Source organism: Bidens hawaiensis, unplaced genomic scaffold (genome assembly GCF_021521415.1).
Source record: "Bidens hawaiensis isolate Kalapana, Puna unplaced genomic scaffold, B.hawaiensis_p1.1 tig00056374_1, whole genome shotgun sequence".
NCBI classification, from domain to species: domain Eukaryota; kingdom Viridiplantae; phylum Streptophyta; class Magnoliopsida; order Asterales; family Asteraceae; genus Bidens; species Bidens hawaiensis.
The window spans coordinates 1-23,109 of NW_027506365.1; the positions used below are offsets into that span (position 1 = coordinate 1).

At 38.5% G+C, this 23,109-nt stretch overlaps 1 protein-coding gene across 1 annotated transcript; it reads left to right on the forward strand.

Moving 5' to 3' along the window:
- The first annotated feature begins 15,353 nt into the window (after positions 1–15,353).
- On the forward strand, positions 15,354–22,900 carry LOC143617649 (dihydroorotase, mitochondrial-like). The gene is made up of 9 exons (XM_077090141.1): positions 15,354–15,436; positions 15,520–15,704; positions 16,116–16,231; positions 17,494–17,499; positions 21,499–21,513; positions 21,618–21,783; positions 22,265–22,381; positions 22,429–22,589; positions 22,687–22,900. The coding sequence occupies exons 1-9, from the start codon at positions 15,354–15,356 to the stop codon at positions 22,882–22,884; spliced, it is 1,047 nt and encodes a 348-aa protein (XP_076946256.1). The 3' UTR covers positions 22,885–22,900.
- The last annotated feature ends 209 nt before the right edge of the window (positions 22,901–23,109 follow it).

Below are 23,109 nucleotides of genomic sequence, written 5' to 3' on the forward strand. Positions count from 1 at the left end.
TGAGACGTATTACAATTTTGCATACCGGTCTCCTTCTAAATTCTTTTGGCCTATCATTATTTTGTAACTGCTATCCCGTCCTCTAGTTGGAATACTTCGATTCCGAGATAGTAGGTTAACTTCCCGAGACACGACATCTTAACCTTGATTGCCATACCCTTCGTGAAATTGGAAATTATACTCTAGATTGTACCTATCACAAATATATCATCCAAATACACGGCTACGATAAAAATGTTTCTCATCCATCTTTCGGTAAACTGATATTCCTTGGAACATTTTCGAAACTTCATGTCTGATAGGATGTTATCGAGCTTTGTATCCCAAGCTCGGTAGCTTACCTTAACCCGTACAAGGCCCTTGACAACTTGTAAACTTTTGCCTCCTCACCCTTTTTCTCGTATCCTTAGGGTTGTGTAACAAACACAACTTAATTCAATTCACCATGCAAGAAAGCCGTTTTTACATCAAGACGGTTGATTTTCCACTCATTAAATGCGGCAAATGCGATTAGTAGATGAACGGTCTTGATTCGGGATACCGAAGCGAAAGCATCATGAAAGTCAATCCCGGGCTGTTGCACGTAACCCTTTGCAACCAACCGAGCTTCGTACTTGTTTATCTATCATTGAGCCCACTATTATATCATCAAGCAAGCCACAACATTATCGAATCATGGTGAACGTTCAACAATATTAGATCAAGGATGTAACAAATACAAGAAGCCTACAACTCAAGATGCTATAAAAGGATTGAACGACTCCTTGAAGACAATGCAACTTACATAGTTCGAATAAGAGAATACCACATCAAAGATTAAGTCAAGAAATTCCAATAGAAGATTAACTCTTGCATACTGAAAGATGTGTACTATTTAGAGGGGGGGGGGGGGCATTATGCACACTGAACTATTTTTCCTTTGACTAAGTTTTTTTTCCACTGGATTTTCTTAGCAAGATTTTTAATGAGGCAGCAAAAACTGATCCAGAAATATCAGTTTATTCTTTAGGTCTTGAAGTACCGATTAACATCATCCTGAATTATGTTGTTAATAATGTATAATGAGTGGTAATATGTATGAGGGAGAGTGTTATGGAACATCCTATTACCACCTTCAACTCCATTCTATTAGGTGTTTACTACCATTGAAGATTACCTTGACCAAGAAATTGTTACCATTGATATTTACATTGACCATGTATTTACTAAAATTTATAAGTTTCACCCTGTTGTCACTATATAATGTAAACACGCCCCTGATCAATAAGTACCAATTTCTCTCAATAATCTCTTGTTTCTAATAAATACGACTCTACACGTTGCTACTAAAATAAAACATCTAACTTAAATGAGACCCAATCTAGAAGACCATAAGACTTATGGTCAACATCAATTCTTGATGAGACCAAACTGACTTGAAGGTTATCCACATGATCATTATCTCATATAATCTATTTCCACTCTTAGATCATGCGTAGTCATAATGTCCTACCTCCAGGCATCTTAAGTCATGTGACGATCAATCACCATTTCAACATTTTGCGAAAAAAAGGATGTAGTCATAACTCTCCATCAATCAGTACTCAATCATTTTTTTAATTTTTAATTTCTTTAATTAAAACCAAACAAGTAATATTTCATTAAATAAATAAACATTACATTAAAATAAAAAAAAAAACTACTCGGCTCCCTCGTCCTCGTCTTCGTCTACATTAGCACTGTCGGTGTTGTCTTCGCCTTCATCATCGAACTCTTCTTCGTCTTCATCGTTGCCCTCGTCTTCTTCTTCATTTTCACCTAGAAAGCGCCGAAACATTCAAGTACGTTGGACCAAATTTTCCATAAGAGCGTTATGTATTTCTTTTGAACACACAAAATACACGTTTTCTACTCTTTGCTCCAAAGTTGCTGGAGTTGGTGGTGGATCATCGTCCGGTATATAAATTGGACACATTGCTCTCCCATCATCTGTGATCATTTTATGCAATATGATAAACGTATACATAACATTTTTCATTCTTTCCAACAATCATAGACGACATGGATTTTTAACAAAATGTCAACCGTTGACAAAGTACATCAAATGAAACCTTTAATTACTACCCAATTAGGGCAGGGCAATGGAAGAAGTAATCGCAAACATTACTACGCATAGAATTTATTATGAAAAAGACTCCAATATGTTCATACTAAATCAATTATAGATGTCATACAAGTCGTCTAAAAGTCATAACAATAATAAAACGAAACAAATGAGGTGTAACGAGAAGTATAAAACATTAGTCCACGTATCACCGTGGCTTTCATGTTTCTAACTAAAAACATTAATATGGATGTAACCGGAACACTTACAACGACTACTTAAAGTTGTTGACATCGTATAACATGGGTTCGCTTAGGCCTACTAGGTAAACACTTAGATCCAATCCTCACAGGTAAGCCATATCACCTTTGATTCTCGAAATCGTTTTGTCAAAGGATCGAATCTTAGTTGTCACACCCCCAACCAAAGGCGGCGGAACATGCCGAGGTGTAACGATTGCCCATAAGCACATGACACTAATTAAAGCGAAAATATTTAACAAACTCATTTCATTTCACAACATCGAAAATGTCACATAACAAACTTGTTCATAAGCTAAACATAACAAAATATAGAAATAAATATTGTTCATTTTTGCTAATATCCTAAATGTCTTGATGATGTTTTTCTCCAACTCCATAATCAACCAAAATGCAAATTCATAAAATAAAATTTATCAACACTGTAGGGGTATGGTATTGAAACCCGGTTCTACGACCCTAAATTTATTATGTTTGGGCTTATTTTATTATATGGACTAATACATTGTTATTGGGCCGAGGGGGTTTTGTGGAGGTAACCCTAACTGGGCTAGGCCCATTAGGGTACCATGATGGTGGCCATGAGACTCCCTATATAAGCAGGTCTCCACCTCCTTATTAGGGGTTGGTCATTCTCAGTAAGAGCCACCACCATATTTTTGTGTCTGTGAACAAGAGATCTTCAAGATCATCTTAGCGGTCACCTCCACACCCCCAAAATGCTATTGCAGGTCACAGCAGCTGGACGAGAAGACCCAGATGTGGTTCGTTCATCTCGAAATCCGTGGAAACATCGTCATGGATCAGGTCAGATTCATTTCATGCTTCGACATTGGCGCCATCCGTGGGACGGCAATGAACCACACTTTGCTTCTCGTTTCGGCCCTCCGATCTGTCCATCAGCATCTCAGATCTACGGATCTGCTCATCAGATCTACGGATTTGTTCATCAAGATCTACAGATCTGTTCATCAAGATCTCAGATATACGGATCAGTATTCCAGGTCTGTTCATCAATATTCCAGATCTGTTCATCAATATCTCAGATCTGTTCATAAATATTCCAGATCTATTCATCGATATCTCAGATCTACGATTTCTTCTCTCAGATATGTTCTTCCGTAGATCTAAAAAATATTTCCAGATCTGGAAATACTATCAGATCTGTTGGAAGAAATACACAGGAAGAAATACTATCGGATCTGAACAATGATCTGGAAATACACAGGAAGAAATACCCGATATTTTGGGGAAAACCCTCATATTTGTGCTGAATCAGGTCTGGTTCGCTCACAGCGTCAAGTATGCTCACGCATCGATGCTCACGCATCAAGCATGCTCAAACATCAAGTATGCTCACCGCATCGATGCTCAAGCATCAAGCATGCTCAAGCATCAAGCGTGCTTAAGCATCAAGCATGCCTCACGCATCACGCATGCTCACACATCACAGATGCTCACGCATTCAAAATCTCTAGATCATGCGCGCCACCCGCGGATCAACTTCGGATTCCGCATGCGCGCTCCCCGGCGATCACTCTTCGCCACACAGCGGTTTGCATTCGCGCCGCCCGCATACATGTTTTTGCATACATGTTTCACCACTTCCTTTTATTAATTTGAGCAATATGACAACATTATATTGACATCAAACTAAAAATAAAACGAAGTAAAACATACATGCGCAAGCTTAAAGCTCAAACGCGTTGACGAGTCTTAACTCTAAAACGTCAGGGCCTTAGCCCAAAAATATGAGCCCTAGCTCAAACTTAAAAGTTGGGAATCCTCTTAAACCCACAGGCCTCGCGCCAAGGGCGGAATACACATAAACCCACAGGCCTCGCGCCAAGGGTGGAATACTCTTAAACCCACAGGCCTCGCGCCAAGGGTGGAATACATAAACCCACAGGCCTCGCGCCAAGGGTGGAATACTCATAAACCCACAGGCCTCGCGCCAAGGGTGGAATACTCAGACCCACAGGCCTCGCGCCAAGGGTGGAATACTCATAAACCCACAGGCCTCGCGCCAAGGGTGGAATACTCATAGACCCACAGGCCTCGCGCCAAGGGTGGAATACTCATAAACCCACAGGCCTCGCGCCAAGGGTGGAATACTCATAAACCCATATGGCTACGCGCCATACTAAAAGGTTCGGCCACGAGCCGCGCAAGCACCTGTGACATCATTATTATTATCTGGCCGTTTGTGCCTCCATTATTATTTTGAAGACAAGCCGGGATAGTCATCCTGCGCAGAAAAGGCCCTTGTCAGCCAGTCATTATCATCATATTACAGCTCGTAAGCCGCCTTGCGCGCCAGCTTAATTATTCTACAGGCTCGTAAGTCGCCTTGCGCGCAGGCTTTATTATTCTTATAGCTCGTAAGACGCTCTCACGCGCAGGCTTTATTATTCTTGTAGCTCGTAAGACGCCTCTCGCGCGCAGGCTTTATTATCCTTATAGCTCGTAAGACGCTCTCACGCGCAGGCTTTATTATCCTTATAGCTCGTAAGACGCCTCTCGCGCGCAGGCTTTACTATTCTTATAGCTCGTAAGACGCTCTCACGCGCAGGCTTTTATTATCCTCAAAGCTCATAAGACGCCTCTCGTGCGCAAGCTTTTATTGTTAGCTCGTAAGACGCCTCTCGCGCGCAGTCTTTATTATTCTCACAGCTTGTAAGCCGCCTCACACGCCAGCTCAATTATCATTATAGCTCGTAAGACGCCTCTCGCGCGCAGGCTCTATTATTCTCACAGCTTGTAAGCCGCCTCTTGCGCCAGCTCAATTATTATTCTCCAAGCTCATAAGACGCCTCTCGCGCGCAAGCCTTATTATTCTTAGCTCGTAAGTCGCCTCTCGCGCGCAGGCTTTATTATTCTTAGCTCATAAGACGCCTCTCGCGCGCAGGCTTTATTATTCTCAGCTCGTAAGCCGCCTCACGCGCCAGTTTAATTATTATTCTCAAAGCTCATAAGACGCCTCTCGCGCGCAAGCTTTATTACTCACAGCTCGTAAGCCGCCTCACGCGCCAGTTCAATTATTATTCTCAAAGCTCATAAGACGCCTCTCGCGCGCAGGCTTTATTATTCTTAGCTCGTAAGTCGCCTCTCGCGCGCGGACTTTATTATTCTTAGCTCGTAAGACGCCCCTCGCGCGCAGGCTTTATTATTCTCATAGCTCGCAAGTCGCCTCACGCGCAAGCTTCATTATTATTACAGCTCGTAAGCCGCAACTCGTGCAGGCTCTATTATTACAGCTCGTAAGCCGCAACTCGCGCAGGCTCTATTATTATAGCTCGTAAGCCGCCTCACGCGCAGGCTTCATTATTTTTACAGCTTGTCACCATCATGGGGAAAACCTCCCAAAACTCAGACAATAAAGACAAGGCCAAAGAAAAGGGAAAAAACCGCCTCACACCTTATAAAGTCCAGCGCTCCACCTAGACGCTTGCGCGCCCAGGAGCAACACTGGACTTGGGGGGCTTGTAGGGGTATGGTACTGAAACCCGGTTCTACGACCCTAAATTTATTATGTTTGGGCTTATTTTATTATATGGACTAATACATTGTTATTGGGCCGAGGGGGTTTTGTGGAGGTAACCCTAACTGGGCTAGGCCCATTAGGGTACCATGATGGTGGCCATGAGACTCCCTATATAAGCAGGTCTCCACCTCCTTATTAGGGGTTGGTCATTCTCAGTAAGAGCCACCACCATATTTTTGTGTCTGTGAACAAGAGATCTTCAAGATCATCTTAGCGGTCACCTCCACACCCCCAAAATGCTATTGCAGGTCACAGCAGCTGGACGAGAAGACCCATATGTGGTTCGTTCATCTCGAAATCGGTGGAAACATCGTCATGGATCAGGTCAGATTCATTTCATGCTTCGACAAACACAAAGGTTGGTAAGCAATTCATAAGTTTGAGCATATAAGTATATAATAAGGAAAGCCACAATCTTGTATACGAAACAACAATAAATAGCAATAATTTGGATAATATGAGATCGCTAATAAGAATACATAGCGGCACCATCTATAAGAGAATACCAAATAGATTCAGATTTCATGAGGTCGTTAATAAGAATACATTAACGGCACCGTGCTATAAGAGAATACCAGATAGTTCACGGATTTATAAATCAACCTTCCAAAAGCGATAAAACACATAAGCCTATAGACATATAAGCATAGAACACCAAATCGAGCATCAATTTAAGTAAATTATACAATAACGGTTGTGGTTTAAGATTCAAGTATAAAACAATTAATTTGAATAAGTGTGAAATGTCACCCCCTAAACGAAAAGTAGAAAACGGGGTATGAAAATACGTTCGAGTAAAAACTTGAAAGATGATAATTTGGAGATTTGTCGGAATGACGGGTTTAATGAACAATGCCTAAAAGGAAAGAAGTCTCGGATTTAGAAAGGTTGTCTTGAAAGTCTTAAAATAAAATAAATGTTGAGAAATGTAAACAATTAAAATTCAAGGTTTAAAATGTAACTATTTACGAATTTATAATAATAACCCTTTAAAAATGTAAGTTTGCTCGAAACCGGGTTAAAGTATCTAACCTTAATATTTACTCAACCTATGTTAAGTAATAAGGTGGGTAAAATGCAAGAATGCAAGTCCCTTTGGAATAAAGATACTAAAACGGGTTTTTAACGAGTACTCGGGTTGTTGGTTCGGGTCTTGACAATTGGTCAAACCTAAAGTCAACTTTCCAAAATATTAAATGTTATAAGATAACTCATAAAAATCCAATAATACTTAACCAAGTATGTAGATCTATTGTTTTAGAACTAACAACGTACGTTAAGCGAGTGTTTGGTTTTGTCGGTCCAAACTTTGTTATGAGATCAAGTTGGATCCAACATTCCAAGTACTTAAGAAAATAATTAAAATCAGTTTGTAAACTATTTTTAAAGAAATATACAAGTCTTGATAGCTAAAAACACACTTATGTGTCTTAAGAGAGTAAAAATTGGTTTAGTTCGGTTTGGTTCGGTTTCCATCTCACAATAAGTTCATAGATGGTTCCCACATGCCCAAATATCCAAGAACTTGTATAATAATATAAAAATGAAAATACTTAAGTTTTATAACCAAAACGATAACAATAAAGTCTTTAAACAAAAGTTTGGTTTTTGGTTCGGATCTAGTTTCGGGTTAAGACTGAGCTTAGAATCTACAAACCCATAACCATAGAACTCATAAAAATGATTTTAGAAACTTAGATCTAACATTAAACATGTTTAAACAATTACTTAACAAAAACAAGTAAACAGAGTTTGGTTTACGGTTTGGAGCTAGTTACGGTTAAATCGTGTTTAGACTCTTCAAATCCATAACCATAGAACTTGTAAATAAACTAAAATGAGTAGAAGTTAAGAATAGTTAGTGTGTATGAACAAGTTATATAAGTATATATATATATATATATATATATATAGGGGAGATTTCAATTAAGAACCCCTTTGAGTTTTAAGAACTCGAAAGAACTTAGTGTAACGATTTATTTTTCGAATTTTTTTTACACATGCGTAATATATGTAAGTTACATACACGTAAAAAAATTAAAGAATTTTTTACGCACCGAGTCGACTTTTTACACATGTGTAACGGACGTAAAAGTTAGTGTAACCACTTACATATTTATTCTCTCTCCTACTTTGACTTTTTTGCCAGATTTAATCTCAACCACATATTCCAATCCATTTAATTAAATGTGTGTCCTAGAATTGAGTTCTTAAGTTCTTAAAACTCAATATGGTTCTCAAAATATCCCTCTCATATATATATATATATATATATATATATATATATATATATATATATATATATATATAGCAAGGTTAAAATAAGAAGTAAAACTATCCTAAGAAGTGTAAACACACCGAATAAAAATCACACCAACAAAAAACACACTAACAATATCCACCATCAGATGATCACATCCAACGCCCGATATTACTTCTCACACTTCTTACAAATAACTCACTTCTTATTCTAATCCCACCCTATATATATATATATATATATATATATATATATATATACATACATATCAAGAACACGAAGTCTTCCATGAAGCCTTTCCTTACAAGGTCCAAAACCTCACCGACCGGAATCGGAGAAGCAACTACCAAAGGTAACAAGGGGTGTATATTATATATATGTTGTACCACCATATTCAAGTATTATAAAGACTATATAAGTTAATTAGAATGAAGGATTAAACTCAGTTTGACTTTTGGAAGTCAAACCTTCAAGAACAACTAAGAAAATAACCTTGAATCTATGAAGTTTGAGAGAGAATTTGGAGTTGTAGCAGGGGAAAATGAAGGGAAATGGTGGTGTATATATAGGGTAATGTTGATTGTCAAACATGGGGTAAATAACAAGTATTTGCATGCAAAATGGATAAAAACAAAACACAAACAAACGAAATCCGTAGCTGCTGCAGCTGATGGCATCGCGCCACGCGATGAGGAGAGTCTCCACCATCGCGTATCGCGATGGGGTGCAGGCCAGAAAATCCCAAACTTTCAAAATGGCAAAAATGGCCCCGGTAGTTCGTTTTAGGTGATTTTTACGCGTTTTAAGGACTGGAAATGATGTTTTCAAGACCCAACAAGTGTAAAACAATATTGTAACATAAAATCCATCATTTTGATTATATCCAAGGTTTCGGTTTACAAAATGGGTCGGTTTACATGATAAAACGAATAGAATTTGAGACCCGAAATTGACAAATGTCACATTAGTGTTTTGCCTCTTTCAGTTACTACAAACCCATTATATGAACAATCTTTTAGGAGATGAGAAACATCGAAATATCAGGATTTGATGTGTGGGTAAAAAATGTGTTTTTGATGTCTCATATCGTGTGTTTTAGCTATTTATATTTATCGAACATGATTACTTTGAGGTCGGTTATGATTGCAGGTGTTCAGTACTTAATGGAGCTAAATGGAAGCTATTGGGATGATACTTGAGAGTTAAAACGAGGAAGAACGAGCCTAGTAGTCAAGATATGGAGAAAAAATGAAGAAGACGCCACAAGTTGCGCCAGAGCCGCAATTTGTGGTCCTGTCTTGTAAGAGAGGCCGCAAGCAGGGGTGCTGATTAGGCAATTTTGGGAGGAAGGCCACAAGTTGTGGTCCTATGAACACAAATTGCGGCCTAGTTCGTAAAAAGAAGCAAAATTTTAGGTTTTTGCCTTCAAATATATACCTAACCTTAGGGTTACAAAGATAGACTTCTTCCAGCCGTTTTTATGGTTGATTGATATCTCATCCTCATAATATAAACACACACCGTCCGAGTAGACACGTCTGAATCTAATGGCATGTTATAAAAGACACACTTATTGGTTATGAATATAACTCAGTAAACATGTCTGAAATCTAGTGACATGTTAAAAAGACATATATATTTGTTTATGTTAATTGATGCTATTCACTAACGTAATGAATTGTTTATTTCTCATTATTATTGAAGAAACACGGATCCAATCCCCTAACGGGTCCCGGATCCAATGATTCCACAGGGATGGGTCAAATACAACTAACCAACGATATGAGCACAACCTCCAGAAGTCCAGTGACAGAAACCTGCAAAACCAATACTGTGAGCTCGTTACGGGAAGGAAAAGAGGGGGGTTTTCTCGTAACCACCCTCCGACGTGAGAATAAGTACGGTTCTGATATAGATAAAGTACTTAAGTATTTTGAGTAGATAGTCGAGAGTGAATGTGTTACCTCATGGATATTCTGAAGTATTTATAGCCGAAGAGTGTAGGAATGTGATTGGCCCAGCTGTCCCTTTCTAGAAGATCCTCCCGTAACTGCTTGGACAGGTGCCTTCATATAATGGGTTGAGCTGTACATCCCATGTGTATAGTTATAACAACCTGGACACGTGTCTCTCTATGATAGGACGAGATAACCCTGGCCATGTGCACAGTTATAACAACCTGGCCAGCTGTCCTCCATTCATTGGCTGATGGGTCACGTATTCTCCAAGAAAGGATCTTGGTAAATCTTCTAGAAGGTAATTACTTAATTACAGTTGTCCTATGACATTGCCTTCTGGTCATCTTAGCGGGTGGGGATACTACCATGCGGATGACTTCTAAGGGTGCCTGGATGCTTCCGCGCATAGTCTCTAGGACGTATCCTTGTTCTTCCTTTATTGAGTCATGCGGGTGATCCATTTGTCCCGCAGATGACATATGAGGAGTTCCCCTCTGACCCGTGGGTGGTACTTAAGGGTATTTGGGTCTTTTCGGTACCCTACCTCTATTATTATTATTATTATTATTATTATTATAAACTGTGGTTATTCACTCAATATGCGTTGTTGACAAATTAATTTTTTACGCATAATGCAGATAGAATAAATTGAAGTGGAGACGCTAGAATTGGACTTTAGGAAAACTAAAAAGTTATAAAGTTTAAATGTTGTATTTATTTCTTTTGCATTTGAACTATTTGTGTACGATTGTTATGAATAAATAAATTTAGATATTGACGCTTTATTATGAGAGTGTCTTTGAGCTATGATACACATATTATTGCGCCCCGGCATGTTCTGCCGTTAGGTTGGGGTGTGACATGATGCAACATGGTTGCATAAAAAGTTAATTAAATTGCTTAAATGAGTGTTCGATTTGGTTCGATCCTTGACTCGGTATGAAACTGAGGATGGTTACCTCATGTCCAACACCATAGAACTATAATATAAAGGAAAACTCATATCTAGAATGTTTCATGCAATATGGCTCCTTAAAAGTTAATTAAAGTGTTTAAACGGCTGTTTGGTTTTGGTTTGGTCCTTGATTTGGTATGAGACCGAGGATGGTTACCACATGTCCAAAACCATAGAACTAAAATAAAATAAAATTTCCATATCTAAACTAAAACAAGAAAGTTAAGCGAGTAAATTTCTCGAAAATGACCCAAACGGACTAAAATGCATAAATATGTGTTTGAATGCCCACGAGCCTTAAATAAAGATTAACATGATTTTCTTAACATAAAATAAATAACTAACAATTGAAAATAACTAGCTAGAACAACTTGCAAGTCTAAACAATTTAGGAAATATATGAAGATGGGTAGGAGAAATGGCTGAGTTTGTGTTATGCCCCGTTATCGGTGCCCTGCTTTGGACGTTTGATTTACTCATTAACATAGTTCTAAATATCAGAGTTAATAAAAACATTCGCGGAATATTAAAAACATTCAAACATTACATTACACAACCATTAATTCTTGCCTCAACGAGCATTAAAATCATTTAAACATAAAACTTTGTCCTTTAAGATAACATTTTCTTGAGCTTCATCAAGTCCATGCCATGTGCTTCCCCTCATGCGAGCTGCCTCGGTCTACTCACCTGCGTGCATACTAAAAGTCAGCTACGCTGAGTGAGTTCTAGTTAATCATACAACATACAATATGTACACATACTTGCACACATGCCCGAAGGTGTGTAAATTATTCATACTTTACGTTACATGCATAACTATCCATACTATTTAAAGAGCCTTCCGCCCTATAACCTCACAGATATTATAAGGGTCTGGCCCCAACATCACAGATATTATTAGGGTCTGGTCCTATCCTCACAGATATTATTAGGGTCTGACCCATATCCTCACAGATATTATTAGGGTCTGGTCCCTATCCTCGCATATATTATTAGGGTCTGGTCCCTTTGTTTTATGCAACTGTAACATACCTGTCTTTATAACCTTCCTTAATAATATGTGCAATATCCGAAGATCGTTCACGTACTATCAACATAACAAACATAGCATACATACATCATTCATACATCTCATATATATATATATATATACACATCATATCTTTAACTACCACCTGACGGTACATGCAATATCCGAAGATCGTTCACGCACCCTCAAGCAATCATCATACATAAATCATACCAAGCATACACTTACCACTTAAGGTAAGTGTATTAAATATCACATCGAGTATGCACACAGCCTCAAAAACATAACAAGGAAGTGGGGCTAGAAACTCACATGAACGCGATTACGTTCACCGTTTATGGTAATTCATTTCTTTGGCTGTGCACGACTAACTGTATAACAATTACGCGTATCAATTAACTATCACTCCCCAAATAGCTTTTCTAGTCTAATTATTACCCTCAACGAACGGGGGTCCGGGGCAGCGCCCCTGGCAGCGGAGTTCTAGGGGCGGCAGCCTCTAGCGGGGTCCAAGGGGTAGAGCCCCTGGCTGGGGTTAAGCTTGGAAAAATTTTATTTTCATTAAATGTCTTAACACATTTTCCATTAGGTTTTTAAGTTGTTATTTAATTTGCTAACCCAAAAGTTCGAGGGCTTCTTTGTAATTAACTCATTCTTTTCTAAGTCCAAGGACCATTTTGTAATTCTTTCAAAAGTCTAGTTCGTTATTATGCTCTTTAACGAATTGGGGTTCATTCGTTACTTCTGTCTTCCATAACGAATTGGCTAATCCGTTACTTCATAACGAATTGACCTTTATAGCGAATTGGACTTATAATGAACTGGACCTTATTTGTTTGGTCTGATTAACGAATTGAACTTCTTAGCGAATTGAACCCTTATAACGAACCAGTCCTCATAACGAATTAGACCTTATAACGAACTGGACTTAACGAACTGGGGCTAGTTCGTTAGTCTTCCTTAACGAATCAGTTCACGAATCAAAGCTAGTTCGTCAGATCTTCGCTAACGAATTAGGGTTAGGTCAGAGAATGTCAGAAACATTCTCTGACGTAACCTACCTCGTACCCGCCGCCTTTCCGGCGCCGTCGCCGGAAAACAGCGGCTTCCCCGGAAAATGAGATTTGACTCATTTTCCACTTTTTTTCACCGTTTTTCGTCCCGTTCGATCCAGATCCGAGCTAGGGTGACCCCTAAGCTCATCTTAGGTTCGCTATATACCCGATTCCACCCGGATCTCGCGACTTTAACAGTTCAACGATGTCGGCTCGTCGTTTCGTGACTAAATCTAGCGGGTTTGAGTTCATACAACATCATACTATCATTACCTTGAATCAGGATCAGTTTTCTATCTTTGTTCGGCTAGAGAAAGAAGAGAAATTAGAGAGAAAGAGCTTAAGTGTGTGTTTTGGTGGTGTATGAAATATGTGTGAACTGAATGATTAAATGGGTAATTATGACTTATATAATTATGGATCATGGGCTTAAGCCCATGGTCTTTCTTTCTTTCCTTCATAACCCAAGTCCATAACTCGTATCCATTTAACCCAACACTAGCCCGACTCGTAATAACTCTTATTTTCATTTTATTAACCGAACCAGAAAACGGGATGTTACAGTTTGGGTGGGTATTTATGGAGAAAGATTAGGGTTTGAAGGATTGGAGAAAAGCTTTGTCCGGTGGATAAACCGGTACACTTTGATACTTTATTAAAATATGATTTTAAATTATATAAATTATAACCAGGGCTATAAACATGTGTGCGGGGTTTTTTTTGGGGGGGGGGGGGTCTACAATAATTATGGGTTGAATCTTAGTTGGTTTGGATGGTTACAACACGAGTTCAGACCTTAAATGAGCTTAAACGAACTGAAAACGTTAAAAAACTGATTTTGCTGAAACAAACAGTGGGCCGCGCCATGCAGCGGGCTATGGGCAGCCCTACACGCCACGGAGGTGGGGGTTCTCGGCAAAACTTTGTTTTTTTGGAAATTTTTGTTCATGTAGTTCGTTTTAGGTCGTTTTGAGCACAAAATAACGTTTTAAACACCGTTAAAGACTTCAAAACGAAACGAAAAGTATATAACATGATTACAACATAAAATTTCATTAATTTATTAATATCCAAATATTCGAAAAAACAAATCGGGTCGGGTTTACAATACAAAAACAAATACAAATCGAACCGAAAATGACAAATGTTACAATACGGAATTCTCCAACCGTTACCCATACCATTTAATGTTAGTGAGGATATCTCAGTAAATTTTATGACTCGTCCACCAGTTTAGTAAGTTTTCCATTTTCTTCATTACCCATAAATTTCAAAACCTCTTCCCTAGCTAAGTTATTTCTACATAAGGTTTACATCGACCTCATGGACTTCCCAAAACCGGCCATCATCTCAGTCCCGGACCCTACTTTTGTTAGGCAATTCTTGAAGCAACTCTTCAGTAGGAACCACACTATTTCTAGTGCCTACCGTCCACAAGAAACCAAAAGTTGTGAGTAAAAAAACAAAAGATGTTAGGTAAAGCAACTTTAAAATTGAGCTTTTCAAAAAGCAAATAAGCAAAAAAATCAAATTTAAAAGCTCCCCAAAATAATCAATTTCAAAAAGAATAACAAAGTGAGACACTCAAATACTTTAAAAAGAGGAGGTCTTGGGTTCAGTCTCATCCATGACAAAAATAAATAAATAAATAAATAAAAATTAGATGATTTCAGGTTGGGTCAGAGAGTTTTTTTTTTTTTTTTAATCTACGGTGGGTTTTCTTCTATTAGTGGTCTCCAGATGAATAGTATCTCGTCAGTGATCCAAGTGTTGTAATCCTGTTTAAGCCCAATTACCAATTTCTAATCTGATTATTATCACTTAAGCATTTGTTTGAAGCAAACTGGATTTGTAAATTAGATTAGATTAGATTCAGAACCAACCTTTGACTCACACCGACCATACATATTGGAGCACCGATCTGAGGTAAGGCTTAACTTTTAAGATATTAGCAAAATAAATTTTGATTTCAAATACACTTTGACTCGTTTTGACCGGCATAACACATTCTGGATCTGTTACATTTCATTTACATTGCTTCTGTTATACTGTACATTTTTTTTTTGTCAATGTTTTGATGACTTGCAAATGTAAAATCTACTATAATTTAGTCATTCAAGAGAAAAACATAACATATAAAATTTATGACCTCAAGATCATTGAACATTATATTATATCAATCAGAGGTTTTAAATGTAGCTGCAAATGGAAGTTTCTATTACTCAACCGGACGATTGGCATCTTCATCTTCGTGATGGCCAACTTCTTCATGCTGTTGTCTATCACAGGTTACTACTTACTTATTAATTACATTACATTTTTTAATAAATAATAGCTAGTAAATAGTTTTCTAATTATTGTATCCATATAGTGCAAAGCAATTTGGAAGGGCAATAATCATGCCAAATTTGAAACCACCAGTGACAATTACCGCTGCTGTCTCATATCGTGATTCCGTCTTGAATGCACTGCAAGGGAATATTAATATTGACTTCACTCCCTTGATGACAATATACTTAACTGATAAAACAACTACAAATGAAATCAAACTAGCAAGTCAGACTTTTTTGCTCTTATTATTGTTTGCATTATTTATAAATGTGTTATTGAATAACTCAATATTCAATTGTTACATTCAATGATTTGCATAGCTAAATTTGCATGTGGTAACCAACTAACAAGAACATGAAATGCAATTGTAACTAAGAAAGAAATTAAAAGTCAGTTTTCTAACTGATTGATAATATTTTTCAGAAATTATAATATAATATATATGTATATAGGATAATATAATATATATAAAAAAAGATTATGTCGTGTACGTCGGTATATAATCAGGTAAATGGGTCAATATTATCATGTAATCTGGCCAGGTAAACGGGTATATTATAAATCCCAAACCCATGAAAAATTTCAAAAATAATCCCAAACCCATAAGTTGGTTTATATAACTTATGTGATTCGCAGGAGAGAGTGGGGTTGTGTATGGTGTAAAGTTGTACCATGCTGGTGCCACTACAAATTCTCAAGACGGTGTAACTGATCTATTCGGGAATTGTTTACCTGTTTTGGAAGAAATGGTTGTTAGTTGATTCCGTGTTGCTGTTCAGCTCGGTTTTTACCAGTCGTTAAAAACAGTTTTCATATTTAACTTTGGGTTAGAGTTTAGTAGTAAAAATAAAGCAAGTTGCAAGCCACTTGGACTGAAAATTCAGGTTGCTTATATAAGAAGATTTGTAGAAGATAACAAGTGGGTAGGATAAGGGTGTAAGACCAACTTGTGTGTCAAGTGGATGTCTAAGTAGTTTTGTGTTTCCCACTCTATAAATAGAGGGGTTTGTTTCTTTGATTATGTACTACTAAAAAAATCAGTTTTGTTATAAGAAATACAACTACAAAAGTTAGTAGAAATCTGGTCCATATTTTCTGTTTTGTTTTTCTAGTTCAAGATCCGATTGTGACCAACAATTGGTATCAGAGCTTTGCTCATTGATCTAACCAGCTGTTAAACTGGTCCATAAAATCACTACAGCCACCGCCAATCACATGGGTCGAAAGTTTCGGCCTGCTTACCAGCCATAATCCCTGTTCCAGCCCAGAATCTGATAAAAAACGAATCTGACCAGCAGTCCGTATGGCTGATTCAAGCAGCAGCAGTACCACCGCAGATCGAAACTCAGTTCCGGCAGGTGTTACAATCAGAGAAGTTGGGGGAACAACATCGTACCAATGTCTGTTACTAAGTACAATGAACTATACCTCTTGGGCTATCAAGATGGAGTCATTCATGGATGCCCAAGGAATATGGGATGCCATAGAACCACCCGAAGGAGTTGACGTGGATGTCAAAGTCGGGAAGAAAGCAATGGCTTTCATCTTCCAGGCGCTGCCTGAAGACATCTTGTTGCAAGTTGCATGTCACAAGGAGGCTAAGGACGTGTGGAATGCCCTTAAAGTTCAGTATCTTGGTGCTGAAAGGGTACAACAGGCTCGGATTAAAACCCTTTATTGAGAGTTTGAATTATTGAGCATGAAGGAGGCTGATAGCATTGATGATTATGCTAGCAAGATTGGTGGGATCGTGTCCAAGTTCCAAACACTTGGAACGACGATTGAAGAAAAGGTGCTAGTAAAGAAGTTGTTGACTTCTACACCAACCAGATTTCTTCCTATTGTTGCTACAATAGAACAGTATTCTGACTTGAATACTATGCCATTTGAAGAGATCGTCGGACGTCTCAAAGCATACGAAGAACGTATCAAATCTGTTGGAGCAACCAAAGACTCTTCGGGTCAGTTATTACTAACCAGATCTGAATGGCAAGAGAAGCACAGATCTGAGGAGAAACAAGTCAGCAGAGGCCGAGGATCAGCTCCGATCAATCACCGTGGCCGTGGTCGAGGACGCGGTAGATTTGGCAGCCGTGAACGAGGAGGTAGACACCCCTCGAATAATAATCAAAGGCCAGAACATGCTGCTGTTAAAAATAGCAAAATGTGTTATAATTGTGATAGGCTTGGTCACTTTGTAGCTGATTATTGGGCTCCGAGAAGAACCGAAGGCGAAGCTAATTTGGCAAGGGAGGATGATGATGCTACTTTACTAATGGTAAAGTCTACAAAAGATTTGGTAATGTTGAATGAAGAAAAGGTGTTTCTAGCGAATATGCCAAAGAGAGTACCGAGAAAGGCACTTGGTACTTAGATAATGGTGCTGCAAGTAATCACATGACCGGTGAACAGATTTACTTTAGTGAACTCGATGAAAAAACGATAGGGCGAGTAAAGTTTGGAGATGGTTCAGCGTTTGAAATCAGAGGCAAAGGGTCGATTCTTTTGCAATGTTAAAATGGCGATCAAAGACTCATTACTAATGTTTATTACATTCCAGATTTATGTAATAACATATTGAGTCTAGGGCAACTTGATGAGGTTGGATGCAAGACAAATATTGAGAACGGTTATCTCTCACTCTATGACCGATCGGGAGCAACTTTAATGAAGGTCAAGAGGTCTCCAAACCAACTTTATAAAGTGTGTCTTCATGTTGTTTCACCAACCTGTTTACTTTCTAAAATGAACGAGACAGCTTGGATTTGGCATGCTCGTCTCGGGCATTTAAACTTTAATGTCATGAGAATGATGACACAAGAAAAGTTGGTGATTGGGGTTCCAAGCATAAACCACAAGTCACAACTATGAGAAAGTTGCCTAGTTGGGAAGCAACGAAGGGTTCCATTTCCATCCAATTCCGCATATCGAGCAAAACAACCTCTTGAACTAATACATGCTGATCTTTGTGGTCCTATTACACCTTGCACACCATCTGGCAACAAGTATTTTCTGTTGCTTGTTGATGATTTAGCAGATTCATGTGGATATACATGATAAAGTCTAAAGATCAAGCTTTGGAAGCATTTGCCAAGTTCAAAAAATCCGTTGAAGTTGAAACGGGTTATAAAATAAAGGCTTTAAGAACGGATCGTGGAAGAGAGTTTGTGTCTGCAAACTTCGAACAATTGTGCAGCAAAGATGGCATAAATCGGTACTTAACCGCACCGTATACACCGCAACAAAACGGTGTTGTTGAACGAAGAAATCAAACAATACTTGGAATGACAAGATCGATGATGAAGGCAATGAATCTGCCACAATGGTTGTGGGGAGAAGGTGTACGACATTCGGTTTACATCTTGAACCGAACACCTACAAAAGCTTTGGGAAAGAAGACCCCGTATGAAGCCTTAAAAAGACGAAAACCGAATTTGGGACACTTGAAAGTGTTCGCTTGTACCGCCCATGTTAAAATACCCACGGTACAATTAACAAAATTGGCTGATAGAAGTGAATCTATGGTGTATCTCGGGAGTGAACCGGGAAGTAAAGCTTATAGAATTTACAACCCAAGAACCAAACGGGTGTGTGTAAGCAGGGATGTTCGCTTTGAGGAAAGCAAGCCATGGAATTGGGCCAGAGAACTCGAGACAAACGAAGAAGACTCAGTCGAGTTCACTGTTGAAGATGAAACCCAAACTACCGGGTTTGGTTCGGCTTCGCCCAATCAAAGCGACATAGCTGCTGTCCAAAATGAACACAAAAGGCCTGGTTCACCTACTGTGACCAGCAGCCCAACAACAAAACGTGACAGCCCCTTGCAGAACAGTCAGCGGGCAGATTCAGACAGTTCAGACAGCCCAGATAACCTGTTTGAAGACCAGAACAGTCCGAACAGCTTTGTACATCCCAGTTCATCAGATGTGAGCCCAATTTTTAGCTCATATTATGATGACACCCCTGCCCAAGGTTTTCGACAGCTGAATAATGTTTATTCAAGAACCCAATCATTGCAACAAATCCCGTTTAACCCACCTCAATTTGAAGACCCAGACCTATTGTTACTTAATGAAGAACCAGGTTCATTTAGTGAGGCCAAATATAGCAAGGAATGGAGAATTGCTATGCAAGAAGAATTGAATTCGATCGAGAAGAATGACACTTGGGAATTGGTTTTACCACCTAAAGGTGTTAAACCAATTGGTCTAAAGTGGGTCTACAAAGCCAAATGAGATGCCAAAGGTGACATAACCCGTTACAAAGCAAGACTTGTTGCAAAAGGTTATGTTCAAAAGCACGGTATCGATTATGATGAAGTATTTGCTCCGGTTACCCGAATGGAAACCGTCCGGTTAATTCTTTCTCTAGCCGCACAAGATGGATGAGAAGTTCACCCCCTCGATGTCAAACTGCATTCCTGAATGGAGAATTGAAAGAAGATGTCTATGTATCTCAACCTGAAGGATTTGAGAAACCGGGAAAAGAACACCTCGTGTACAAGCTATCCAAAGCCTTGTATGTCTTGAAACAAGCTCCAAGAGCTTGGAACTCGAAGCTGGATGCAACACTAAAACAACTTGGTTTTACTCGTTGTCCAAGAGAACATGCCGTGTACAAGAGAATCGGCAAGGCTGGTCCGTTAATTGTGGGAGTTTATGTGGATGATTTAATCATCACAGGACCTTGTAAAGATGAGATCAATGCATTCAAAATACAGATGCAAGATCGCTTTGAAATGAGTGATTTGGGTTTGTTAACTTACTACTTGGGAGTAGAAGTTAAACAAGACAAGATGGGTATCACTTTGAAGCAAGCTGGATACGCCACGAGGATTCTCAAAGATGAAAATTTGTGGGAATACAATCCTACAAAATGTCCTATGGACCCAAGTCTAAAACTTGGAAAAGATGAGGATCAAGAGTGCATTAATGCCACTGAATATCGAAGAATAGTTGGCTGTCATCGATATTTAACACACACACGACCAAATATTAGTTATGCGGTTGGCATAGCTAGTCGTTTTATGGAGTCCCCAAGGACATCACATTCACAAGCTGTGAAACATGTGATGAGGTATGTAAAAGGCACGATTGACTTCGGGATTCGCTACAAGAAAAATGGAGATGCAAAGTTAGTAGGCTATAGTGACAGTTCTCATGCGATATGGATGGTAAGAGCACAACTAGAATGGTGTTCTATTACGGGGGTGGTCCGATAGCATGGTGTAGTCAGAAGCAAAATACAGTTACTTTGTCATCTTGTGAAGCTGAATTTATAGTCGCAACCGCTACAGCTTGTCAAGCAATCTGGTTGAAAGGTTTATTAGAGGAGATAACTGAGAAATGTGTGGAAGCTATAACACTACGTGTGGATAACAAGTCTGCAATCTTGTTAATGAAAAATCCAGTATTTCACGGACGAAGCAAACATATTGATACTAAGTATCACTTCATCCGAGAATGTGTGGAAAAGAATTTGGTGAAGATAGAGCACGTGAGTGGAGATGAACAAAAAGCCGATATATTGACTAAAGCCTTACCAAGAGTCAAGTTTATCGAGATGAGGGAAATTCTAGGAGTTGAAGACCTAACAGCTTTGAAGAACGGAATCAAGGGGGTGAATGTTAGTTGATTCCGTGTTACTGTTCAGCTCGGTTTTTACCAGCCGGTAAAAACAGTTTTCATATTTAACTTTGGGTTAAAGTTTAGTAGTAAAAATAAAGCAAGTTGCAAGCCACTTGGACTGAAAATTCAGGTTGCTTATATAAGAAGATTTGTAGAAGATAACAAGTGGGTAGGATAAGGGTGTAAGACCAACTTGTGTGTCAAGTGAATGTCTAAGTAGTTTTGTGTTTCCCACTCTATAAATAGAGGGGTTTGTTTCTTTGATTATGTACTACTAAAAAATCAGTTTTGTTATAAGAAATACAACTACAAAAGTTAGTAGAAATCTGGTCCATATTTTCTGTTTTGTTTTTCTAGTTCAAGATCCGATTGTGACCAACAATGGTAATCAGAATATGCCCCTTCTGGTATTTTTATTTTCTACATCTTTAATCGTCTAGTAATACAAGTCTTGTTATTAATTTATGAAAAAAAACTTATATTATTATGGTTATGTTGATGATATGGCAAGGTTCATGGAGAAGTCACGGATCCTGAGATCGACATATTTGAACGTGAACAGGTATTTATTGACAGGGTTCTAAAACCGTTGATAAAAAAGTTGCCAAAACTGAAGGTTGTGATGGAGCATGTTACTACTATGAATGCTGTTAAGTTTGTTGAGTCTTGTGAGGAAGGTACTTACTAAGTTGTATAATTTGAGTGGGGCGGGGTGTAAATGGGCCAAGCTGCTCGTGAGCTATTCGTAACTGTCTAGCTAAAAGCTCTAATTGAGCCAGGGTAAAACGAGCTCAATGCTTAAAAACAAGCTTGCTTAAGAAATGAGTATTACTTTTCGAGTTGAGCTGGCCCGCGAGCCTAAACGAGCCTGCAATTTATTTATATAATTGTTAGTATATATAAAGTTATGATAAAATAACTAAATAATGTATTTTAAGCTATAAAATGTCATAAATATATGTATAAAAATAATTAAAATGCATTTAAATTAATTAATAAATAATAAACAAGCCGAGATCAGCTTAAGAAACTGCTCACGAGCTGAGCTCGAACTTGTGGTTTCCTAAGTTAAACGAGCCGGGCTTGTGTACACCACTATGTCAACACATTTATATAAGAAAATGTCTTGGTGTACTTATATAACATGAAAGTTTTTAGGTTGTGTTGCGGCTACGGTCACTCCCCAACATCTTCTTTTGAATAGAAATTCACTTTTCCAAGGAGGATTGCAGCCACATAATTACTGCCTTCCAATTCTCAAGAGGGAGACTCACAGTATGTATTTTCTATTTTCTAGCACATTATTATTATTATTATTGCAGGACAGGCTATTGTTGCTGCTGTGACAAGTGGGAGTAGAAGGTTTTTCCTAGGAACATATAGTGCACCGCATGACAGGAAACTGAAAGAATGCGCGTGTGGATGTGCCGATGTGTTTAACTCTCCCGTCGCGTTGTCTCTCTATGCTAAGGTTTTCGAAGAGGTATTTATCTCGATATTCTAAACACTAGCTTAATTTGGCAAATTTAACCTTTAAGGAATAATGACATTGTATGTCTTTTTTAAATATTTTGTTTTAGGCGGGACCACTAGACAAACTGGAGGAGTTTACGAGCTTTAACGGGCCAGATTTTTACGGTCTTCCAAGAAACACACGAAAAATCACATTGAAAAAGACAACATGGAAGGTTCCGGAATCATACTCGTATGCATCTGGAAGTATAGTTCCTATTTCTGCTGGTGAGTCCCTTGAATGGCTCCCATACTTGCCTTCTTAACTCGAATTACATTTGCTTTCTTCCATTTGCTTTCATCTGGACTTTTTAATATTGCAATAAAAAGAATGACCGATGGCGAGTTATTGTTTTGGTTTGTCCAACAGCATTCTCATTTGTGATTTCTAGTAAAGCGTATACCGCGAGATAACCGAACAAACCCAATCCCTTTTAATGACTGAACCCATTGGTTTTACGAAAAGAAAAAAATGAACCCATTGCCCATGA

Coding starts and splice junctions, on each gene's coding strand:
- LOC143617649 (XM_077090141.1), top strand. CDS start 15,354: ATGGAAGTTTCTATTACTCAACCGGACGATTGGCATCTTCATCTTCGT. Junction 15,705..16,115: donor AAATGAAATCAAACTAGCAA/GTCAGACTTTTT, acceptor TGTGATTCGCAG/GAGAGAGTGGGGTTGTGTAT. Junction 22,590..22,686: donor ATGCTAAGGTTTTCGAAGAG/GTATTTATCTCG, acceptor ATTTTGTTTTAG/GCGGGACCACTAGACAAACT.